Genomic DNA, 20430 nt, shown 5'->3' with positions numbered 1-20430 from the left:
TGGATTAAACATTGTGCACCTGACTTAGCGTCCATTGTGAATTTATGCTGTCTTTATCCTTCCAGTCCTATCACAACCTGCCTGTCTCCTTAGCAAGATAACAACAGCTCCCAATATGGCTGCCACTTCCCTTTACCACAGATGCCAAGCAGGTATTCTCCTAGAGGTGTCTGGTGTTTATAATTAGATGTCAAGCGCACCTCCTGCCCGGTCCCCCCATTTACGTTTAGAAATGGTGAAGCTCAACCACAAGGCTGGAACCTAGAATCTATGACGGTATCAAGTTCCCAATCCAGCTTTGAAAATCCTGCCCTAGGTCTCACAGATATATCCGATGCAAAATTATTATTTGCTCAGAGCTCTAGAAAACTGACTTAAAATGTCACTGTTCCCTGCCACAACCTCTAACCTCAGATATTCCACAGAATACAATATATATCATTTCACCTTACTTCCCACACTGAATTTGTAGATTTTGATCAAGATCCAAGCACAGTTATTGTTGTCTTTATTCTCCCCTTCCAAAAAATCTCAGTTACAGTCATGCATTGATTCACCCCTTTCAGATTTGTAGTTCTCTCTTATCGTATCACTGCTATCGCAATGCACTTGCGATATCCCCCCCCTCCAATAAAGTTGATCATTGGGCAGTGGGTAGTCAGCCTAGTTGGCTGTCCAAGTTCAGCATTATTTTCTGTATCCAAGCACAAAACTCTAAATTTAGTGGCACAAATACTGAAACCACCTTTCACTCAGAGTTCCTTTAAATGTTGGTTTTTTTCCCCTCTTTTCTCCTTTGTTAATCATTGTTTTTTGTTACGTGTTTTCTACCTGGTTGTTATATGGCAACTGACATAGCACCACACTCTGGATAATTTCACATGAGCAAAGCAAAAGTATTAACTTGTTACTCTTCACAATTGATAGGACCATACAACATAGGAGCAGGAGTAGGCCATTCTGCCCATTGAGGTTGCTTTGCCATTTAATGGGATCTTGGTTGATCTGATAATCCTCAACTCCACTTTCCCCATAACCCTTAATTCCCTTATGGATTAAAATCTAAATTTTGAATACACTTAACAACCCAAACTTTACAGCTCTCTGTAATAAAGAATTCCATAAATTCATTATCCACTGAAAGTGGGCGACACAGTGGCCCAGTGGTTAGCACAGCTGCCTCACAGTGCCAGAGACCCAGGTTCAATTCCAGCCTAGTGCAGCTATCTGTGTGGAGCTTGCACGTTCTCCCTTGTCTTTGTAGGTTTCCTTCAGGTGCTCTGGTTTCTTCCCACAGTCAAAGATGTACAGATTCAGTAAATTGGCCATGTTAAATTTCCCATAGCGTTCTGGGATGTGTAGCTTAGATGCATTGCTCAAGGATAAATATTGGATAATAGGCTAGGGGAATGGGTCTGAGTGGGTTGCTCTTCAGAGGAGTGGTGTGGAGTTGTTGAAGCAAAGGCCTGTTTCCACACTGTCAGGATTTGATGATTAATAGAAGAAATTGATTCTCATTTCTGTCTTAAGATTTGAAACTAGATTTAAATCTAATGGGAGACTCTATTTTATTCACAGGACAACTCATTATAAAGCAAAATATACAATTTTATCTTTGTACAAAACTTTATTTGGATCTAATTTATGAAACTGCGCCCCAGCTTTGATTCCTTCATCCATGGGAGTTAACTGAATCTTTTGAAAGATGCACGTGATGGCAGGTGAATTGATTGCAGGCTTAAAATAGTGTTAAAGAGCCAGATGTGTATAATTTAAAGAGCAATTTGATCAAACTCTAAAAAAAATGAAGGAACTAGACTGTATTTCAACTGGGAAATCAGGAGTCAGGTTGAGATGTTATATTGGGGAAAGCTAAGCTGTGGCTCTTCGGAAGTTTTTATTTATCCACAAACAGCAGAAACTGTGGAACAAGTAGTCAACTAACATGAGGATCTCTGATTTGCCGTATTGTTTCAAGAAAGAATGTTATTTCTGTTAGAGTAGAGATCATTTCCTACAAAAAGTAGGTAGCCTGCAAAAAAAAAGTCAGTGTCAAATTGTCTTCTGGACTCATTCAATCAACAAAAGGTGTCAAAGAGGACATTTTCAGACTTTCCTAAATGGCCTTTTATAAAGCTATTTATCTATTGCTGCTATATGGCTTCAGATGGCAGAAAATAGCCGTTTACAAAGGCATAAGACATCATATATATGCTGATATAGGCTAAGCAGATCAGCTGGTCTTGATCTGCCTAACATCATGTCATAAAAACATAAGACAAGAAATTGGAGCAGGGTAAGGCCATTCAGTTTTTACTGCCTGCCCTGTAATTCCAAAGGTTGTTGGTGATCTCATTGTGACCTCTCCTGCCTGCCTTCCATAAGCCTGGACTCTCTAATCAAAGATCTTAGCTTTGAAAATGTGCAATAAACCACACATTGGAATTCTCTTCCTAGAGAGCAACAAAGATTCACAACCATCAGACAGAAGAAATTCCTCCTTATCTATTTCTTAAAGAGAATGTTCCTTATTTTGAAACTGTACTCCTTGGCTCTAGATTCCATTTTCAAGGAAAACATCTTCTCAGCATCTACCCAGTCAAGCCCCCTCAGAATCTGAAAAATGTGTTGCTGAAAAAGCGCAGCAGGTCAGGCATTATCCAAGGAGCAGGAGAATCGACGTTTCGGGCATAAGCCCTTCTTCGGGCTTATGCCCAAAACGTCGATTCTCCTGCTCCTTGGATGCTGCCTGACCCGCTGTGCTTTTCCAGCAACACATTTTTCAGCTCTGATCTCCAGCATCTCCAGTCCTCACTTCCCCTCAGAATCTGACATGTTTCAACCAGCATTTCTCATTCTTCAAAACTCTATTAAGTAGAAGCCCAAGTGACTCAACGTTTGCTCAGAAGACAAAACGGTCATCCCAGAAATGAGTGTAGCAAGCCCTCTCTGAAGAGCTTCCAGTGCAAGTAAGGAAACCCAAACATGGTTGCACCAACAGTTCCCGTTGCAGCAAGACCTCCCTACTTTTTTATTTTTTCCCACTTGCAATAAAGGTCACCACTCCATTATCCTCTTAATTACATACTGTACCTAGATGAGAACATTCTGTGATTTATCTAGGAGGACACCCAGATCCCTGTGTACCACAGCATTCCATGGTCTCCATTTAAATAATATTCTGCTTTTATCACTCTTCCAGTCAAACTGGACAACATCACATTTTCATATCCATTTAATAGGTGGCACATTGTAAGGGTTTGGGAATAATATTACACTGCTTCTTTCTACCTAATGATTGATGCATCATAGGTTTGGATTGTCTGATAGGGAGCCCCTAGGAGAATGCTTCATTTAGAGCACTTAATGGACATTCAGGCAGCCTCCACATGATCTTCTAATTATTAACTTAAACCATTGAAAATCATGTCTAATTCTCTTTGAGCATTAATAGCCAAGACATTCTGAGAAGAACGAAAGATTGGGAAAAAAATCCTGAGATCAAAAGGTTTTCCACTCCTATATGTCCAAGGACACAAAACCTATCTTTTTAACACATCTTAAAATATGCATATATATATAAAGCTTTGCTACACAACTGTGTACAGATAATATTTAAGTATATAGAAGAAGGTACATAATGCTTTCTAATGACTGAGTAAACAAGGAATTTGCTTGTAAAAAAGGTCAGAGTCAATTTTAAACCAAAGAAGATTTAGTCTATTAAAGATTGCATGACAGGAATAATGACATTTAAGAAATCTAATTTGTTGTGAAGAATTTGTGAACTTTGTAGTGCAGAGCCCAAGCAAAATGTGCAAAAAAGGTGGTGAATTCAATAAAACTCAGTACAAATTAAGAATTTTTATATTCTTAAAGCTTGTCATTTGCACACCCATGCATCAACTCACAAGCACATCAGATACTGAACCTGCAGCAAAAGAGGCAAAAATAGTCAACTAAAAGATGAATATTTAAAATTACAGTCATGTTATTCACATCAGAATAAAGGCAAGCTTAATTGGATGTCTACTAATAAACAATGACGATCCCTTAAAGTGTACCCTTTTAATGAGCTGCAGTTCCTACAGAGACATTCAGATCATTTTTAGTGCATAGAGTGTAAGAAATACAGAAGTACTCACTGTTCCAGAATTTATGTATTTTTTCTTCTTTGCTTTCTTCTTTGGATTTAGCACCTGAAAGATAAAATCATTAACTATCACTTCAATTCAAGACTCTTGTTAATTATCACAATTAAAATGCAGCAAGTTAAATATTAGTTTAACAACCTTAACATTTAAAAAAACAATAAAAAAATCTGTAAATGTTGAATTAAATTAACTACATTTAAAAATATTCTCTTCATTGAATGCAGTAATATTAAGTCAGAAACAAAGCATTGATGCAAACTCAGTCAAGTATAAGTTCCTGCCAGTAAGCTGAACAGAATATTTAAGTGGTAACAAGACACGTGTAAATGATGAGTTTAATGTCACCTGGTGGATTTAGCCATCCTAAGTGGAGTACCATATGACAATATTAAAGCTAGTTCAACAAAGCAGTTGAGAAATTCAATGTTGTGTAATATGAGTCAGACCAATGAATTTTTATTTGGATAGGTTTTACATTCTTATTGAACTTTAACATGTTAAATGATCGACTGCAATTAATTAGCCTTTAGAACAAATAGATGAGCTTAGAAACTGAACATTGCCTAAAAAGTAAAGATAGTTAAAATGCACACAAAATGTACCCATGTAAATGACATTTATTCATATAAACAACTGAAATAGCCAGTAGTTAGCTCATCATGAAAACCAAAAAGATTGCTCTTTGCTCTCACGATGTGGACATATACACTTGGATTAAAGAACAGCTAAACAAGTTCAGGAAGCTTTCATATCAGTATCCAGCAAAATATTAAGGTTCAATGAGCAATCCTCACTACAGACCACCCTGTGGAATGAGGTTGACTGCACTAATGCACAATCATGGGATAGGCTTCTTGCAAACATCTTCTTTTAGGCTAAGTAAGGATCCACAGGATCAATTTGGTCTGGTGTAGGGAAGGAATGCAACTTGCTACTTTAATGAGAAGAGGCTTTTGTCTTAAACAAAATGTATTTTATTACAGTTAACAACTAAGTACAAGTTACGTTGATGTGATGAGCATTGTTATAGAGACTATGACGAGGACCTGGATGGAGATCATAAGCAGTTCATCCATCAGGTCCACAAGACATCATCACTACGGGTGGTGCTAAAGGTACTCCTCAGAATTAATACCTTCAGACCCTTAAAGCCTCCTGCAATAACAAGCTGTAGTAAAGTTAAAGTTAGCACACAGTACATAATACACACTGAATTTATTTTTCTTAAAACTCACATTCCCAAGGGTTTTCTAATAAATATGATTCTTTGCTGACAGGATAGGTGTATGACAGCTCATAATCGTCCTTGTATCAATAAACAGGGCAAGAAACTAAGAACAAGGTTGGCCCAGTAAACTGGGTTGAATTGTTAATGGATAAACAAATATTGTGAAGTGTTCAAATAAATATTTTGTAAGATGCAAAATAGTGCATATTCCTATAGAAGCAGCATGGCCAAAAATGATGGAGAAATAAGATTTATACAGTTACAATTAAAATGTGGACTTGCAGTAGAATGGGACAAAAACAAAAGGGACACATTTGAAGTGAAATGTGGAAAAAAACAGATTGAGAAAAATATTATAATGTCTATCAAAACCAAAAACATATATAAATGAGTGATTTGTAATAGTGAATGGTGAAAATTTATCCAATGTACAACAGATATAATTAAATGAGTTTTGTAATATTTTTCATTGTAGAAAAAGCAATAGAACTCAAGAGGATGTAAAATCAGCTAAAGGGAGGAACTTAGTAGCTCAATAAAAATTGAAGTTAAAGAAATAGAATCATAGAGATGCACAGTATGGAAACAGACCCTTCAGTTCAACTCATCTTTGTCAAGCAGATATCCTAAATAAATCTAGTCTCATTTGCCAGTATTTGGCTCAAATCCCTCTAACCCCTTCCTAGTCATATAGATATAGATGCTTTTTAAATGTTGTTATTGTACCAGCCTCCACCGTTTCCTCTGGCAGCTCATTTCATACATAGAACATAACAGCACAGTACAGGCCCGTCAGCCCTCGATGTTGTGCTAACCTGTGAAACCAATCTAAAGCCCATCTAACCTACACCATTCCATTCTCATCCATATGCCCATCCAATGACCATTTAAATACCCTTAAAGTTGGCGAATCTACTACTACTGCAGGCAAAGCATTCCACGCCTCTACTACTCCGAGTAGAGAAACTACCTCTGACATCTGTCTGATATCTATCACCCCTCAATTGAAAGCTACATCCTCTCTTGCTAGCCATCGTCTTCCAAAGAAAATGGCTCTCACTGCCCAACCTATCTAACCCTCTGATTATCTTATATCTCAATTAAGTCACATATCAACCTTCTTCTCTCTAACAAAAACAACCTCAAGTCCCTCAGCCTTTCCTCATAAGACCTTCCCTCCATACCAGGCAACATCCTAGTAAATTTCCTCTGAATCATTTTCAAAGCTTCCATATCCCTCCTATAATGCAGTGACCAGACTATATATGTAATACTCCAAGTGTGGCCGCACCAGAGATCTCATGATTCCAAAACTCAATCCCTCTATCAATAAAAGCTAACAAACCGCATGCCTTCTTAACAATCCTATCAACCTGGGTGGCAACTTTCAAGGATCTATGTACCTGGACACAGAGATCTCTCTGCTCATCTACACTACTAAGAATCTTACCATTAGCCCAGTACTCTGCATTTCGGTTACTCCTTCCAAAGTGAATCACCCCACACTTTTCCACATTAAACTCCATGTGCCACCTCCCAGCCTATCGCTGCAGATTATCTATGTCCCTCTGTAACCTACAACATCCTTCGGCACTATCCACAATTCTACCGACCTTAATGTCATCCGCAAATGTACTATGCCCTTCTATGCCCTCATTCAGGTCATTGATAAAAATGATAAAGAATAGTGGACCCAAAACAGATCTTTGCAGTACACAACTAGTAACTGAACTTCACGATGAATATATTTCCCATCAACCACCACCCTCTGCCTTCTTTCAGCTAGCCAATTCTGATCCAAACTGCTAAATCACCCTCAATCGCATGCTTCCATACTTTGTGCAACAGCCTACTGTGGGGAGTCTTATCAAACGCCTTACTGAAATCTATATACGAGGAGAAAGTGAGGACTGCAGATGCTGGAGATCAGAGCTGAAAATGTGTTGCTGGAAAAGCGCAGCAGGTCAGGCAGCATCCAAGGAACAGGAGAATCGACGTTTCGGGCATAAGCCCTTCTTCAGGAATGAGGAAAGTGTGTCTAGCAGGCTAAGATAAAAGGTAGGGAGGAGGGACTTGGGGGAGGGGCGTTGGAATTGCGATAGGTGGAGGGAGGTCCATCTAATCTAAATGGTGTTTTAGATTGAAAAATTGCAGATTTCACTCCATTGTTTATGAACGAATGGTAAAACTAGGTAACTCTGGCCCTGTTAGTATAACTTAAATTGATGGAAAGCTACTGGAATCTATCATCAGAGACAGAGACTAAATATGAGTTTAGTGAGGAGGTGCAAACAGAAATAATCAAACCTGACATTGCACATCTCTCAGTACTTGCCCGCTTTTTGTCACAGTCCCACCTCTCAACAACTATAAGAGGTATCAGTCCAGCCAGCTGCTAAAACATTAAGGGTAAGGACACTATTCTCAATCCAGTGCACCTTCCCATCACATTAGGGAGGCTTTCCCTGAAACTGTGACGGCTCCATTTTGATAATTATTCATAACCCTGACACTGTCAGTAACATTTTGGGCCTTTCACAATGTTACCAGCCTCCTAATTTGTGGCTAATGACTTGGAATAGAGACCCTTGCCCCTCTCTATTTGAGACAACAGCAGACAGCTTTGACAATGTGACAATCGATCTGCTAGTATTAGACAGCCTTCAATTAGTCCTCCAGGCTCAGGGACTTCTCCATTGTCCTTAACCTGATGGGACCCCAGAGGCAGCCACTTCAATGAGCTGAGCTTGTTTCATCATGCAAGGTAAGCATAGTTGAACATAAGTTCTAAACAGTTCAGGTCCACACAGAATCAGTTCCCAGAACCCCATTATTCACAACAGAGTATGCTAGCGCTAGTCATGTATGACATGATCTATCAAAGCAATACCAAACAACATTTATAATTTCCAAACTCTGCTGCTGCTGTACAATATTTCTGATACATGTTCTTTATATGGTGCCTCTTTGAATTGCTTTTAGTTCTCACATACATCCCATTAATGAAGTTCTTCCTCAATGTCAATTAATTCAATATGTGACTACACTCTTGCAATGCCTAATCCATTTAAAAATCTACCGTTTAAAAAGACAACCAATAACTATGAGATTATTACAGTCACTACCTACTGGCTAGAATTATACAAAACACAATTTCCATCAAAATGTTTACATATGCAGTTTTGATATTCAATGCTAGCATAAAGGCATGCCCAAAAATCATAGCAATGGCAAGTTAGATAGGAAGTTTGTATGTGAACAAGATTACTTCTAATCTGCTAGTCATTTTCCACACATTAGGGAGTTAAGTCCAAGCATAGTCTTTCGGTGAAACAAAGGATAAATGAATTGGGGAACAGGGATGTAACTTCGTTTTTTTACACTTCTACTAACAGAGACCTGGAAAATATTTGTGGTGAAAGTAACATCTTTAAAGCAACATAATTCTTTCAAATCTGTTGCCATCTTTTCAAGACCATCCCTTTCATGCCGTAACCATCCCATTCTTTTTATCCCTTACATCATCCTGCACCCATCCTTCGCCCAACTCCCTCGACTTGTAAATCTCAACCTTTCTATTCTATCCCACTCCACACCTCCTATATTGCCCCATGTTTTCAACTCCCACTCCACCCCAGCTGTCTGCCTTCCTCACCCATCCACACCTTTTCTCCTGGAGGCAAGATAGCTTTGTTTTGGGTATCCAATCACCTTCTGCTGCTTCTTTCCATTAGGAACCCAACCAAACTCATCCAGCCTTTGTTCACATCAACCATTGGCAGGTACAATTAGCCTTACTTGCTCTGATCAAAATGGTGGATGTTGGTGGAAGCTAGAATTTAAAGCCTTACAATAACTCAATATCTGCAGAGATAATGGAAGCTATGGAAGCAACGCCATTGTAAACTTGTTACTTTGCTTTGGCAATACCCCAGTTTTGGTGATTTAGTGCTTCCATGCACTTCACCTTGGAAAGTGGCATAAAGATTAGATGAATTTATAATGGCAAAGAATTAATAGAAAGTACATGCAGGCAAAAGCTTATTAAAATAATAAACAATTAATACCAAAAATCCTCTAGCCAGCAACACCCACATCTCATGACAGATTATGCAAAAATGTATTGTTGATGGTGAAGAACTCTTCTGTGAGTCAAAATATAAAAAAGATCTGTCAAAGGAATCTTCAAACATTAATTTGTTTTTAGAAAAGAGGGCATAGAATCACTCAGATTTAGAATGTATTACTTGATTTATGCAATTACTAAACAAACATAACTAGGCAGACTAATCTGAGTTGGAATATATAATGTGAATAGTAATGAAATATAAGAGAAAAGAAATGGCATTTGGAAGCACAAAATGGCAAATGTGAGAAAGTGATGAGCAGTACTGGTGTGATATTCTCTAGTGTGGCAAAATCAGGCGGCACGGTGGTTCAGTGGTTAGCACTGCTACCTCACAACTCCGGGGACCCGGGTGCAAATCCAGTCTTGGGTGACTGTCTATATGGAGTTTGCACATTCTCCCCGTGTCTGCATGGATTTCCTCTGGGCACTATGGTTTCCTCACACAGACCGAAGATGTGCAGGTTAGATGGATTGGCCATGCTAAATTGCCCATAATGTTAAGAGTTGTGTAGGCTAGATGCATTAGCCATGGGAAATGCGGAATTAAAGGGATACAGTTGGGGGGTGAATGGGATGCTCTTTGAAGGGTCGGTGTGGTCCCAATTGCTCAAATGGCTGCCTTCCGCATTGTAAGGATTCTACGAAAGTGGAATGTCGCTCCATGAGATGGATGTGAAGTGAGGTGAAAGGACATAGGTAACAGGGCACCTCACCTTTGGAGTACTGATAGCTACATTCAATGGTCTGTCTATTACATCAACACATCTATTACATCCAGCAATTTGGGCTGCAGGCAATTCAAACAGGAATCATCTAAGACATCATGTTGGGACACTTATCAATGCGTGGGGCAGGTGCAACTTGTAGCAGATCCACTAAGGAGACTAAGCTGTCAGCAGAGGAGGGTTATCTCAAATCAATAGGGCCAAAGGCACATGTAACAGTTAATTACATGATTACACATTGTCACCAGTACCAAGGACTTGTAGACCTAAACACCAAACATCTACACACTTGGCATGGGTTAACATTAAAAATCTGCTTTTTAGATAGACTTGCCTTTGCAAGGTGGAGTGAATATGATATTTCAAAGTTGCCTGGAATGATGTAGACAAAATGTAAATGATTGAGGGGAGGTGGCAGATGTAGTATTTCTGACACTGGATCAGTAATCCAGAACTCCAAGCCAGTATTCAATGGGTAGAGTTTCTAAACGTACCACAGCATGGGGTGAAATTTGGATTCGATAAAAATCTGCAATTAAAAACGAGCCTAAAAGCAACCATGTAACCACTGCTGATTGTCATAAAAAACACAACTGGTCACAGATGAACTGTTTGAACTGATATGTTGAATTATACCTGTATTCAGCTAGTAGCCTGTGATGCTGCACAGGTAAAAACAATGACTGCAGATGCTGGAAACCAGATTCTGGATTAGTGGTGCTGAAAGAGCACAGCAATTCAGGCAGCATCCGAGGACAGGCAAAATCGACATTTCGGGCAAAAGCCCTTCCGAAACGTCGATTTTGCCTGTCCTCGGATGTTGTGATGCTGCACAGAATAGCCTTAAACAGCCAAGACCCAGCAAGAGTTGACTTTCAGTATCAAAATCAGTTGAGACAACAGATCATTTTAAAATGAAGACATCATGGAAACAGCATGTAGGACAAAAATCGGCTTGTATATTGTGGTGCTGATGATTGCAAAATGAATTGTAATTGGGGAAATTGACCCTTTATTGATTTATGTAGTGGCCTTGGCAAAGGAACAGTTGAAGCTTCATTAGTACAATTTACAAGACCCTGGATTCTCTCAATTTCTTAACTCTTTCAACTTACTATCGATTGTCAATTGTGAAGAAGATGGAATTGTTTGCTTGATTAAACAACTCTCCAACGTTTTTCTTGTACATTTTTGGAGTATAGTTTGATGCAGTTTGTTGATGTGCTCTGTGATGACATGGCTTGCAACCTAATCATAAAAGGATAGTCATTGGGCTCTTGTTGTGTAGTGGTAATGCCCCTACTTCTGGGCCACAAGATTAGGGTTCAAGTCCCACATGCTCCAGAGATATGTCATTTCATGTCTGACAGATTAATTTGTAAACATCGAAAAGAGAAGTGGTAACCTTGACAGTCATTGGAAACATGATACATATGGAGGAGATTGGCTGTGGATCTGCAGGGAAGGTTAAAGGTCTGTTATGGTGATGTGTAAACTGAAGCTTCCCGCATCACTTGTTATTACCATGGTGCTTATTATGATAATAGAGTTTAACTCGAAAGCAGCCTCCACATCATCAGGACAATCTTACTTCACTTCTGTTCTCCTTGTCCTTTACAAGGTGCTAGCCACACTGTTGTAATAAATATAACTTTCCTAACATCTTCCCTAAACCATCCATGCTTTTCTTCAATTCTATCTTTGCAAATTTCTCGAACTTCTATTACCTATTTCTGTTTTGATTGTGAGCATTTTTATGCTTGTTTCTTCTTATGCCTCCTCCATTGATGGCAAAGGACAGCTGCTTACATTCTCGGATTCTAGAAGACCCTCTCTGGGCCCTTTAGCTTGCTCCCCCCCCCCCCCCCCCCCGTCCCTGTCTCCCCCCCCCAAAAAACATTTTCAACATTTATCTTTCAGCTTCCCATCCAAATCTTTGCTTTAGTTTATTTTCAAATATCTACAAGCAGATTTTCTGCTTGCATTCTCTGTGATAGAAAGCAATGCTATTTTAAAATTTCCTTTACAGCTTGTTGTACACTATCAATATCAGGACAGGTAATATAGGAGAAATCTCTGCCCTGGAAATGTAAATATATAAAACCTACTCATTTTCTACATTATACACCATATTTTACACTTGCTAGGTAATGCTTAATTTATAGAATTGTCCTTGGATGAAACATGCATTAAAGAGAGAGAATGAGCATATGGTCAATAAATGCTGTAGGGACTAACAGTGATAACAACTAAGCCAATGACACAGATCCTGCAGTAATATGTAAAGCTTTAATAACAGAGTCAAATTACTGGGCACTAATGAACAATCATTTTCCAGTAAATTTAACCTCTTTGTCCAATGCCGTAAAGGTACTATTGATTAAATTACCTCTTACCTATTGAAATCCTTACAATCAGAGAATAATGTGATACTCTTATCAGTTATTACTGTAAAATTTTATTCTTGTGTTGGAAGAAAAATATTGGGCAAAAAAGCAATAAGATGAATGGGAAAATAAAGACAAACAGACTTTTAAAAATAAAGATATAGTCGTAGAGCCATAGAGATGTATAGCATGGAAACAGACCCTCGGTCCAAATCGTCCATGCCAACCAGATATCCTAACCTAGTTCCATTTGCCAGCACTTGGCCCATATTCCCATCCAGATGCTTTTTAAATGTTGTAATTGTACCAGCCTCCACCACTTCCTCTGGCAGCTCATTCCATATATGCACAAGATATGGAATATTTATTATTATGGAGAAATCTGACATTTCACAAATATAATATCATCTAAGAGTTAGTGAAGGTGCTTAAGGGTGATTATGACTTCAGTTTGCAATTTAAAAGCACAATCATGCCACATACAATAATGAGTAACCTTTTCAAAGCTGTTTTACAGTGAGAATAACAGTATGGAAGTGAAAGTTCTCCCCACATGATATCTGCATGGCAGATTGCATTTTCTCAGAACGTCTGCAGGGGTGTCTAAAGGAGTGCACAATCACTGACTGAACTTCTGGATTTCCATTTTATTCTGCACTTGGCCTGCACTCTGAAAATTGCTGTCTATTTCCCAGCAGCAATGTTAACAGTTTTGCCATCATTACCATTGGAAAGCTTGGCACAGATTCGATAGCTGCTGAAGCCATGGAAATAACAACACAAACCTTACATCAGTACAGAGCTTAAAAGCAACCAGAGTGCATATTGGGACTTCAGGCACAGATTCTTGCAAAATTCAGCTGCTGACAACAGTTTCGCCAGAAGACCTCTGCTTTCCTTCAAACAATGCCAGGGGAAATTTAACATCCACCTAAGTGTTAGCTCATGTTATGTGTTCAAATCCTGGAAGGGGCTAGGTTCCACAGCCTTTAGGAGGTAACAACAAGTTTCCATGTGGAGTGGAGTGAGACAGCAGCTTTGTCTACAAAGAGACTCCACAGGAAGTATCAATATGGCTGCTATCAAATATTGCAGGTGGTATCTTGCTGTATTGAGTGCAAGGAATCTCTGTTATTACAGAGACCATCTGTTAAAAGTGGTATCACCTCATGTTGAGCTTGAATATCACTAGTTACTGTGATCAGTCACTGTCGGTGGTGTGAGACTTATACTGAGTGCAGGAAGTGCTAAATTCCATGCACAAAACAAACTACTGAACAAATATATACATGAATAAAGCAATTTGCAGCAAAATTTAAGCATTTTTGCAGTTCAAAGCATGAAGCTTTGCTTTAAACCAGTCTTCCACCATTGTGATAATACTAAATAATTATTTTAATGGAGAGAAGGAAAAGAAATAGGGTTAATAATTCCACTGTTTGAGTCAATCTCACAATTAAACTATAGGCTTTCCAACTTATTTGGTTGAATGCTGAAGTTTATGTTGTTTTTTTGCACTGATATGAAAAAACCTGTATTAATCTCAGCAGTTTAGTTGTGATCACTGAGCAAAACTTGCGAAGACAATTTTCTCCAAAAAAAACCCTTAAATTCAACAGGCGAAACCAACAAGGACAAATCTGAAGAAAAGAATGTTTCCTGCGTGAAACTGCATTTTTAAAGTTGAATTTAAAGACAGACTTAATAAATCTAAAAGAAATTAAAAATGGTAATAAATCACTGAGAGATGGAATGGGAACATGCAGAAAACTGAAAGTACAAGTCGGAGCTAAAAGATAGAACACCAATCAGCAAAGGAATCATGCATGAAATAAGCAAAATAAACAGAAATGTGAATAATTATTCAGTAAAATTTATATTAGGAGTACATTTGACAATATCTAACTCTAGGGGTGGTCAAAATACATCAAATTACATTGTTGAGAAGAGTTGTTAAGAAACATACTGTAGTAGCATGAAGGATAAAATTGTAAAACTATTGGCTATAGGCTATAGATGGATTCTTACAACAGTTGACAATGGTCACATGATCACCATTAGGCTACATATCTGCACCATGATAACTGAAGCAGGGGACCACACAAACTCTTTTGGTGTAAATCGGCTAAAGAGTGAAACTTAGACTAAAGAGTGAAAAATTTAGATTCAACAGTAAGTTCCCAAATACTATATGTTTACCTATTAAGAAACACTGAACAGATTAAAGGTCGAGACCATTCACAGTAATTTGAAAAAAAAATAATCACTTCTTCACACCTAGGACCTCAATACCTCCTTTGTAACTGGATCCTGGACTTCGTGACTGGGACACCTCAGTCAGTCAGGATTGGGAACAGCATCTCCAACAGCATCACACTGATCACACTGACCACGCGCCACGTGCCACGCGCCACCCGCCACCCCCCACCCCTCCCACCCCAGCTTTGTGTACTCAGTCCACTGCTGTTCACCCTCCTGACACACAACTGTAAAATGACTGTAGTGGGTCTCATCAACAGGAACGACGAGCTAGCATACAGAGGAGATGGTGCAGCTAACTGACTGATGCAGCGCCAACAACCTGTCTTTGAATGTGTACAAGAAGAAAGAAATGGTTGTTGAATTCAGGAGGGCATGGAGCGACCACTCTCTGCTGGACATTAACGGCTCCCCTGTAGAGATCATGAAAAGCACCAAATTATTTGGGGAACACCTGGTTGAGAATCTCACCTGGACCCTCAACACCAGCTCCATAGCTAAGAAAGCCCAGCAGCGTCACTACTTTCTGCGCAGCCAAGGAAAGCCCACCTCCCAGCCCCCATCCTCACCACATTCTACAGAGGATTCATTGAGAGGACCCCGAGCTGCTGCATCACTGCTTGGTTCAGGAATTGCCCTGTCTCAGATCGTAAGACCCAACAACAGATAGTGAGGACAACTGAGAAGATCATCAGGGTCTCTCTTCCTTCCGTTACAGACATTTACACCACATGCTACACCCAAAAGGCTAAGAGCATTGTGGAAGACCCCACATACCCCTCACCCAAACTCTTCTCCCTCCTGTCATCTGACAGATGACACGGGAGCACACGGTCTCTCGCGGCCAGACTGCGAAAAAGTTTCCCACCCTAAGCCATCAGGCTCCTTAACACTATATAATTGGAATCCTTCCCATCAGAAATTCTTTTGTATTGCTGCTAGAAAAATGCCTATATCCATAATTCTTCTGTTCCACTGTAACTTGAGTGTTTTGCACTTCTTATGCTCTTTATGCTGTGTACGATTGTGTAATTTGTGCTGTCCATGTAGCACCCTCGGTCCTATAGGAACACTGTTTCATTTTTACATGTATAAGTTGTATATGGTTTAAATGACAAATGAAAAAAGCTACTCTACTCTAGTTATATTTCTGATTACATTTTCACTGTAAATATCAAATCAAAGAGCCAAGGTCTTGACAGCACAACTCACCGATCAATAAAATAAAACAAATAATAAAAGAGATGAGGGAAAACAGAAAGGGTGTCAAGTTTAGGTTTTAAGAGTAAGAAGAGTAAAAAGTTTAATAGAAACATAGTGGCGATGTCAAAGGTAGTGCAAACAAGAGTGTTTCAGCAGAATCAATGGGTTGTATTGAGGACAAATTAATTGAAGTTAACTCTTAATCCAAGGAGGACTGAGGGGAGCCCAACATCTACCACCAATACTGACACCACCCTTGCCACCTCGATTTTCAGGAGTCCTGAAGGAGTAAGTCTTTCCATGGGGAGTATTTAATTGCTGCACTTCCCCAGAAGAGAGGAAATCACATCACCTGAGAGCCACCAGATAATGGAAAGCTCGTATCATGACTAAGAGCAGGGGCTACTGTCAGTAATTCACTTGGATATTCACCAGGGTGACTCACGTGCAGAAAAAATGTGAGGTCAGGGTGGGGTCTGAACAAAGGGCTTATTGGTGAGGTGGAGCGGGGAGTGGATCTGAACAAAAATGGGGAGGAATCATTCAGTGTTGCCCACCCACTTCCCAATGCAGTATCTTTTGACCTGATAGAGTGGCTTCAAACAGTGGATCCCCCTCCCAGATAAGCCATAAATAAACTGTAGTCTCCCCACAGAGTGAGTTCTCCACCTGTTGCTGCTTAACAGTTTTTATTAGTGAGATTTTGCCATTGCTTTCCACTCTCAGGAGTGAAGCCCCAAGCCTACTGCAGCCAGGCTTTGGAACCTCTTGTTGAAACACTTGTTACCCACCCAGCCAGCTGAGCTAAGCAGTCCCCAGGAAAATGAGTAGCACAATGCAAATGGGAACTGAATTACATCTAATTATTTCTAGTTCTCTTCATTTAAAGTCTAAAATTGATCTTGATTCCTGTGAGCAACGTCATTGGTTTCAATCAGATTCTCATTACATGAACTGTCATTTTAACTTTTTAATATGCGCTGTAACATTGGACTACAATTTCTAAACAAAAGAATCTTCCCTCAGTTAACATGAGAACGTTTTTGCTTTTGTGGTTTGCAACATAAAATGGTGACTTTGTGATTCAGTATTCTCTATGAATGAGGTAGAGGGGCAGAGGGAGAAGATTTATGGAGTGTGTTAAGACATTGTTCTGAATTTGCCTCCAATAATTGCATTTCAAAGTAAATCAAAGGTTCTGAAATACTTTTGGTATTTTCTGAAAATATGACAACTGATAATAAAATGCAAGGTTTTTTTTCTCTTAAAAGCATTCTAATTTTTATTCCTCATCAAAAGGTGAATCCAAATAGTTAGTTATTGTTGCAACATCTAATAATTTCTCTGCTGCTGAGTGTAAAACTCTAGACAAAGAACAGTTTGGTTTCTGTATTTAGACTATTTTCATTTACTGATTAAAGATGATAAAGGCAGTTTCTACAAAGCAATTGCAAGTATGTATCTTTTGATGATGCTAACCTTATCAGTTTCATTCCCTGACAAAGGATTACCTCCATCCTACAAACGGTACATTATTAAAAGGGTTATACCACAGAGCAGACTCATTGCAGAGATCCTTTGTTTGAATGAATACTAATAACCCTGATGTAAAGCTAAGGGAATAACATTACTTTTACCTCATGAAATATACAAAGCCTATCTAACCGACAATGTCTGAAAGTACATAACTCATTACAGTTGATATGTTTTACTTTTACAGTGGGTTTTAGCAGTTGATTTCTCCACTGCTATCAACAAAAAAATCAATCAGCCACCAAGCAACTACCTCAAGGCAACTCCAACAAACATTTTAACAGAGCCTCCTCCTTGCATGCCCCCTTGTATGTCTTTGGCATGTTCCAAGGCCCCAGTGAATCACAACACAAAATGGTGGAACGACATCTCATCTTCAGACTAGGCATTTTATAGCCTTCTGTAATATTGAGTTCAACACCTTCAAATTGTGAACCACCTTATTCCTTTCCTTTTAGCTTTACTTGTCACATTCTCTGTCAACATGTCTTCGCTCCCCTTTTCCACCCCAGTGGGATTGTCTGCTCCTGAATTCTGACAGTGAGACACACCATTGTTTTACCATTCTCACATTCCAATCACTTAATCTCAATTATCGATATTTTTTCTCCACCAGAACTCTACACCCGACCACCCAACTATAGCATAAATGCTGACCCCTTCACATTTCAATTCAGCTCTGATGAACAGTCATCGAGACTTGAAACATTAGCTTACTCTCTCTCCATGGATGCTGCCTGATCCAGAATTTGTTGTTTTCAGTACAGATTCCAGCACCTGCAGTAATTTTCTCCTCCAAAAAAACATGGTTCTTCACTCAAAAATATAACTTAAAAAAAAAAGAGCTCAGTACATCTGAGAGTAACAAGTAACACTGTGCTAGAACTTTAAACAAATCTGCACCATTTAGTTTTAGAGTGCTGCAGACACAGACTGCCCAGACACAGGCAACACTCAGACAGTGCAATGGAGGTGGGAGAATTGAAGTAATAGATCCCATCTCTTTTATTCTTTTGCCCTATTCAGAAACATTGACTGCTCAGCTTCAGAAGACGAAAATAATCTACATTCACATTGATGCTTTTGCAACATCCCAACACTAAAACAAATGCTGCTTGTTTCCATACAGAGTTGTGGTCTGGACATGTTTGAAAACAGTTACATGTCAAATCTGTAATTCTTTCACAAGATCACTATCTATCGCAAAACTGATTCCTTGTTACCTGCAGACAGATCTCATCACAGTTACCAGCTGTGGAATTCAAAGCTACTAAGTGAATTAAAATGTAAATCGACAATTATGAACAGTCCAAAGCCATATCTCATCCACAATGAACAAATTCAAGTAACTGTTAGACTTTAAACCCTAATAACATCAGAAACCGGATTATCAGTATTTTATTCAATTTGCTTCTTTCTGCCATTTGGTTGGAATGATTGATTGGGAAAACCTCTCCCAAATTGGCTGTTGGCCGCAAACCAGGTTAGTATCTTAAGGAAATAAACCTCTGATTGAAAATGCAATCATCGATGACTGGTATGGCATATTCACTTCATGCGAGGTGAATCTAGCCAAGAATCAATTATCAGAAGCAGCCCAAGGTAAAGGAAAGAAGCAAACTGAGATTTTTCTTCATCTGATCTAGCAGCAGCTGTTGAGAGGAAGCAGAGTTAACATTTTGGATCCAGTGGCCCATATTCAGAACAAGACTGGAAACGTTAATTCTTATTTCTCTCCACAGATGCTGCCAGACCTGCTGATTTTTTCCAGCAATTTTGGATTTCCAGCATCTGCAATTCTTCAGTTTTGGACTCCACTGCCCTGGGGGGAAAAAAGCTTGGGCATTCACAATCCAGAGTGTATAGGTTTAAGATGTGAGGGGAAAATGTTGAAAAGGACCTAAGGGGCAGTCTTTTCATGTATGGGGTGGTGCGTGTATGGAATGAGTTGCCAGACGAAGTAGTGGAGGCTGGTACAATTACTACATTTAAGGTACGTGAACAGGAATCAGGATGGGTACATGAACAGGAAGGGTTTACAGGGAAATGTGCAAATGCTGGCAAATAGGACTAGATTAATTTAATCTGGTTAGCATGGACAAGTTGGACTGAAGGGTCTGTTTCCGTGCTGGACATCTCTATGACTCCAATGATATAGAATTTGCTTAACGGAAATGAAATAGTCTTATCAACAAAAACAATACTATCACATTGAGATTTTTCTCCATTCAGACAGAGTTAAGGAAGCTTGTTATGGTTTCAAATTTATGAAAGGTTCTGCTGTGGTCAATTGTGCAAGATTGTAACTGGTTGACCAAAGGTAACAAACAGCACAGACTGAAAATTATCACAAGAATAACAAAGAGGAATAAAAAAGGCATTGAGACAGCATAGAAAATGAAAAATACATGTAACGATGAATATAATTATTGAAGAAAGGTTGAAGAAGGTGGGCATTCTTTTGGGAAATGAGAGGAAATTGTAAGGAGATTTATCTGAAGAGTTCAGAATCATGACAAGATCGATGAAGCTAGTTCACGCAAATATACAAAAAGGTTCAAATACGGAGAACAGAAGTGAAAATTGAAGAGATTAGGAATGAGGAAGAAAGTAATATGAAACCTTTTGATCCAATAAGACTTTTAACAGTAAATTCCAAGAGACTACTTCAGTAATGCTGCATAAATGGTGAACACACAGATTGGAGAATAAAGAATTGAAGATTACATGAAGGAAACAGGTAAGAGAATTGATCTAAAGTGATTTTTCTCCTATACCAAAAAGGTTTCATTTGTAATATTATTGACCAATA

General features: G+C 39.0%; 1 protein-coding gene across 2 annotated transcripts in view; it reads right to left on the bottom strand.

Annotated features, from left to right (window-relative positions):
• LOC122561654 (copine-8) overlaps positions 1-20430 on the bottom strand; it is a 371771-nt gene that overhangs the window by 87466 nt on the left and 263875 nt on the right. For both annotated transcript variants that reach the window (XM_043713603.2, XM_043713601.2), the window contains exon 12: positions 4146-4199. In XM_043713603.2, coding sequence (XP_043569538.1) covers positions 4146-4199 — 54 coding nt within the window. The remainder of the gene's footprint in view (positions 1-4145; positions 4200-20430) is intronic.

The sequence above is a fragment of the Chiloscyllium plagiosum genome, unplaced genomic scaffold (assembly GCF_037043375.1).
Source record: "Chiloscyllium plagiosum isolate Xiang-an unplaced genomic scaffold, Cpla_swu_hap1 HiC_scaffold_23, whole genome shotgun sequence".
NCBI lineage: Eukaryota > Metazoa > Chordata > Chondrichthyes > Orectolobiformes > Hemiscylliidae > Chiloscyllium > Chiloscyllium plagiosum.
Note: the sequence above shows the minus strand (reverse complement) of the source record. Positions and strands in the feature narration are given on the sequence as shown.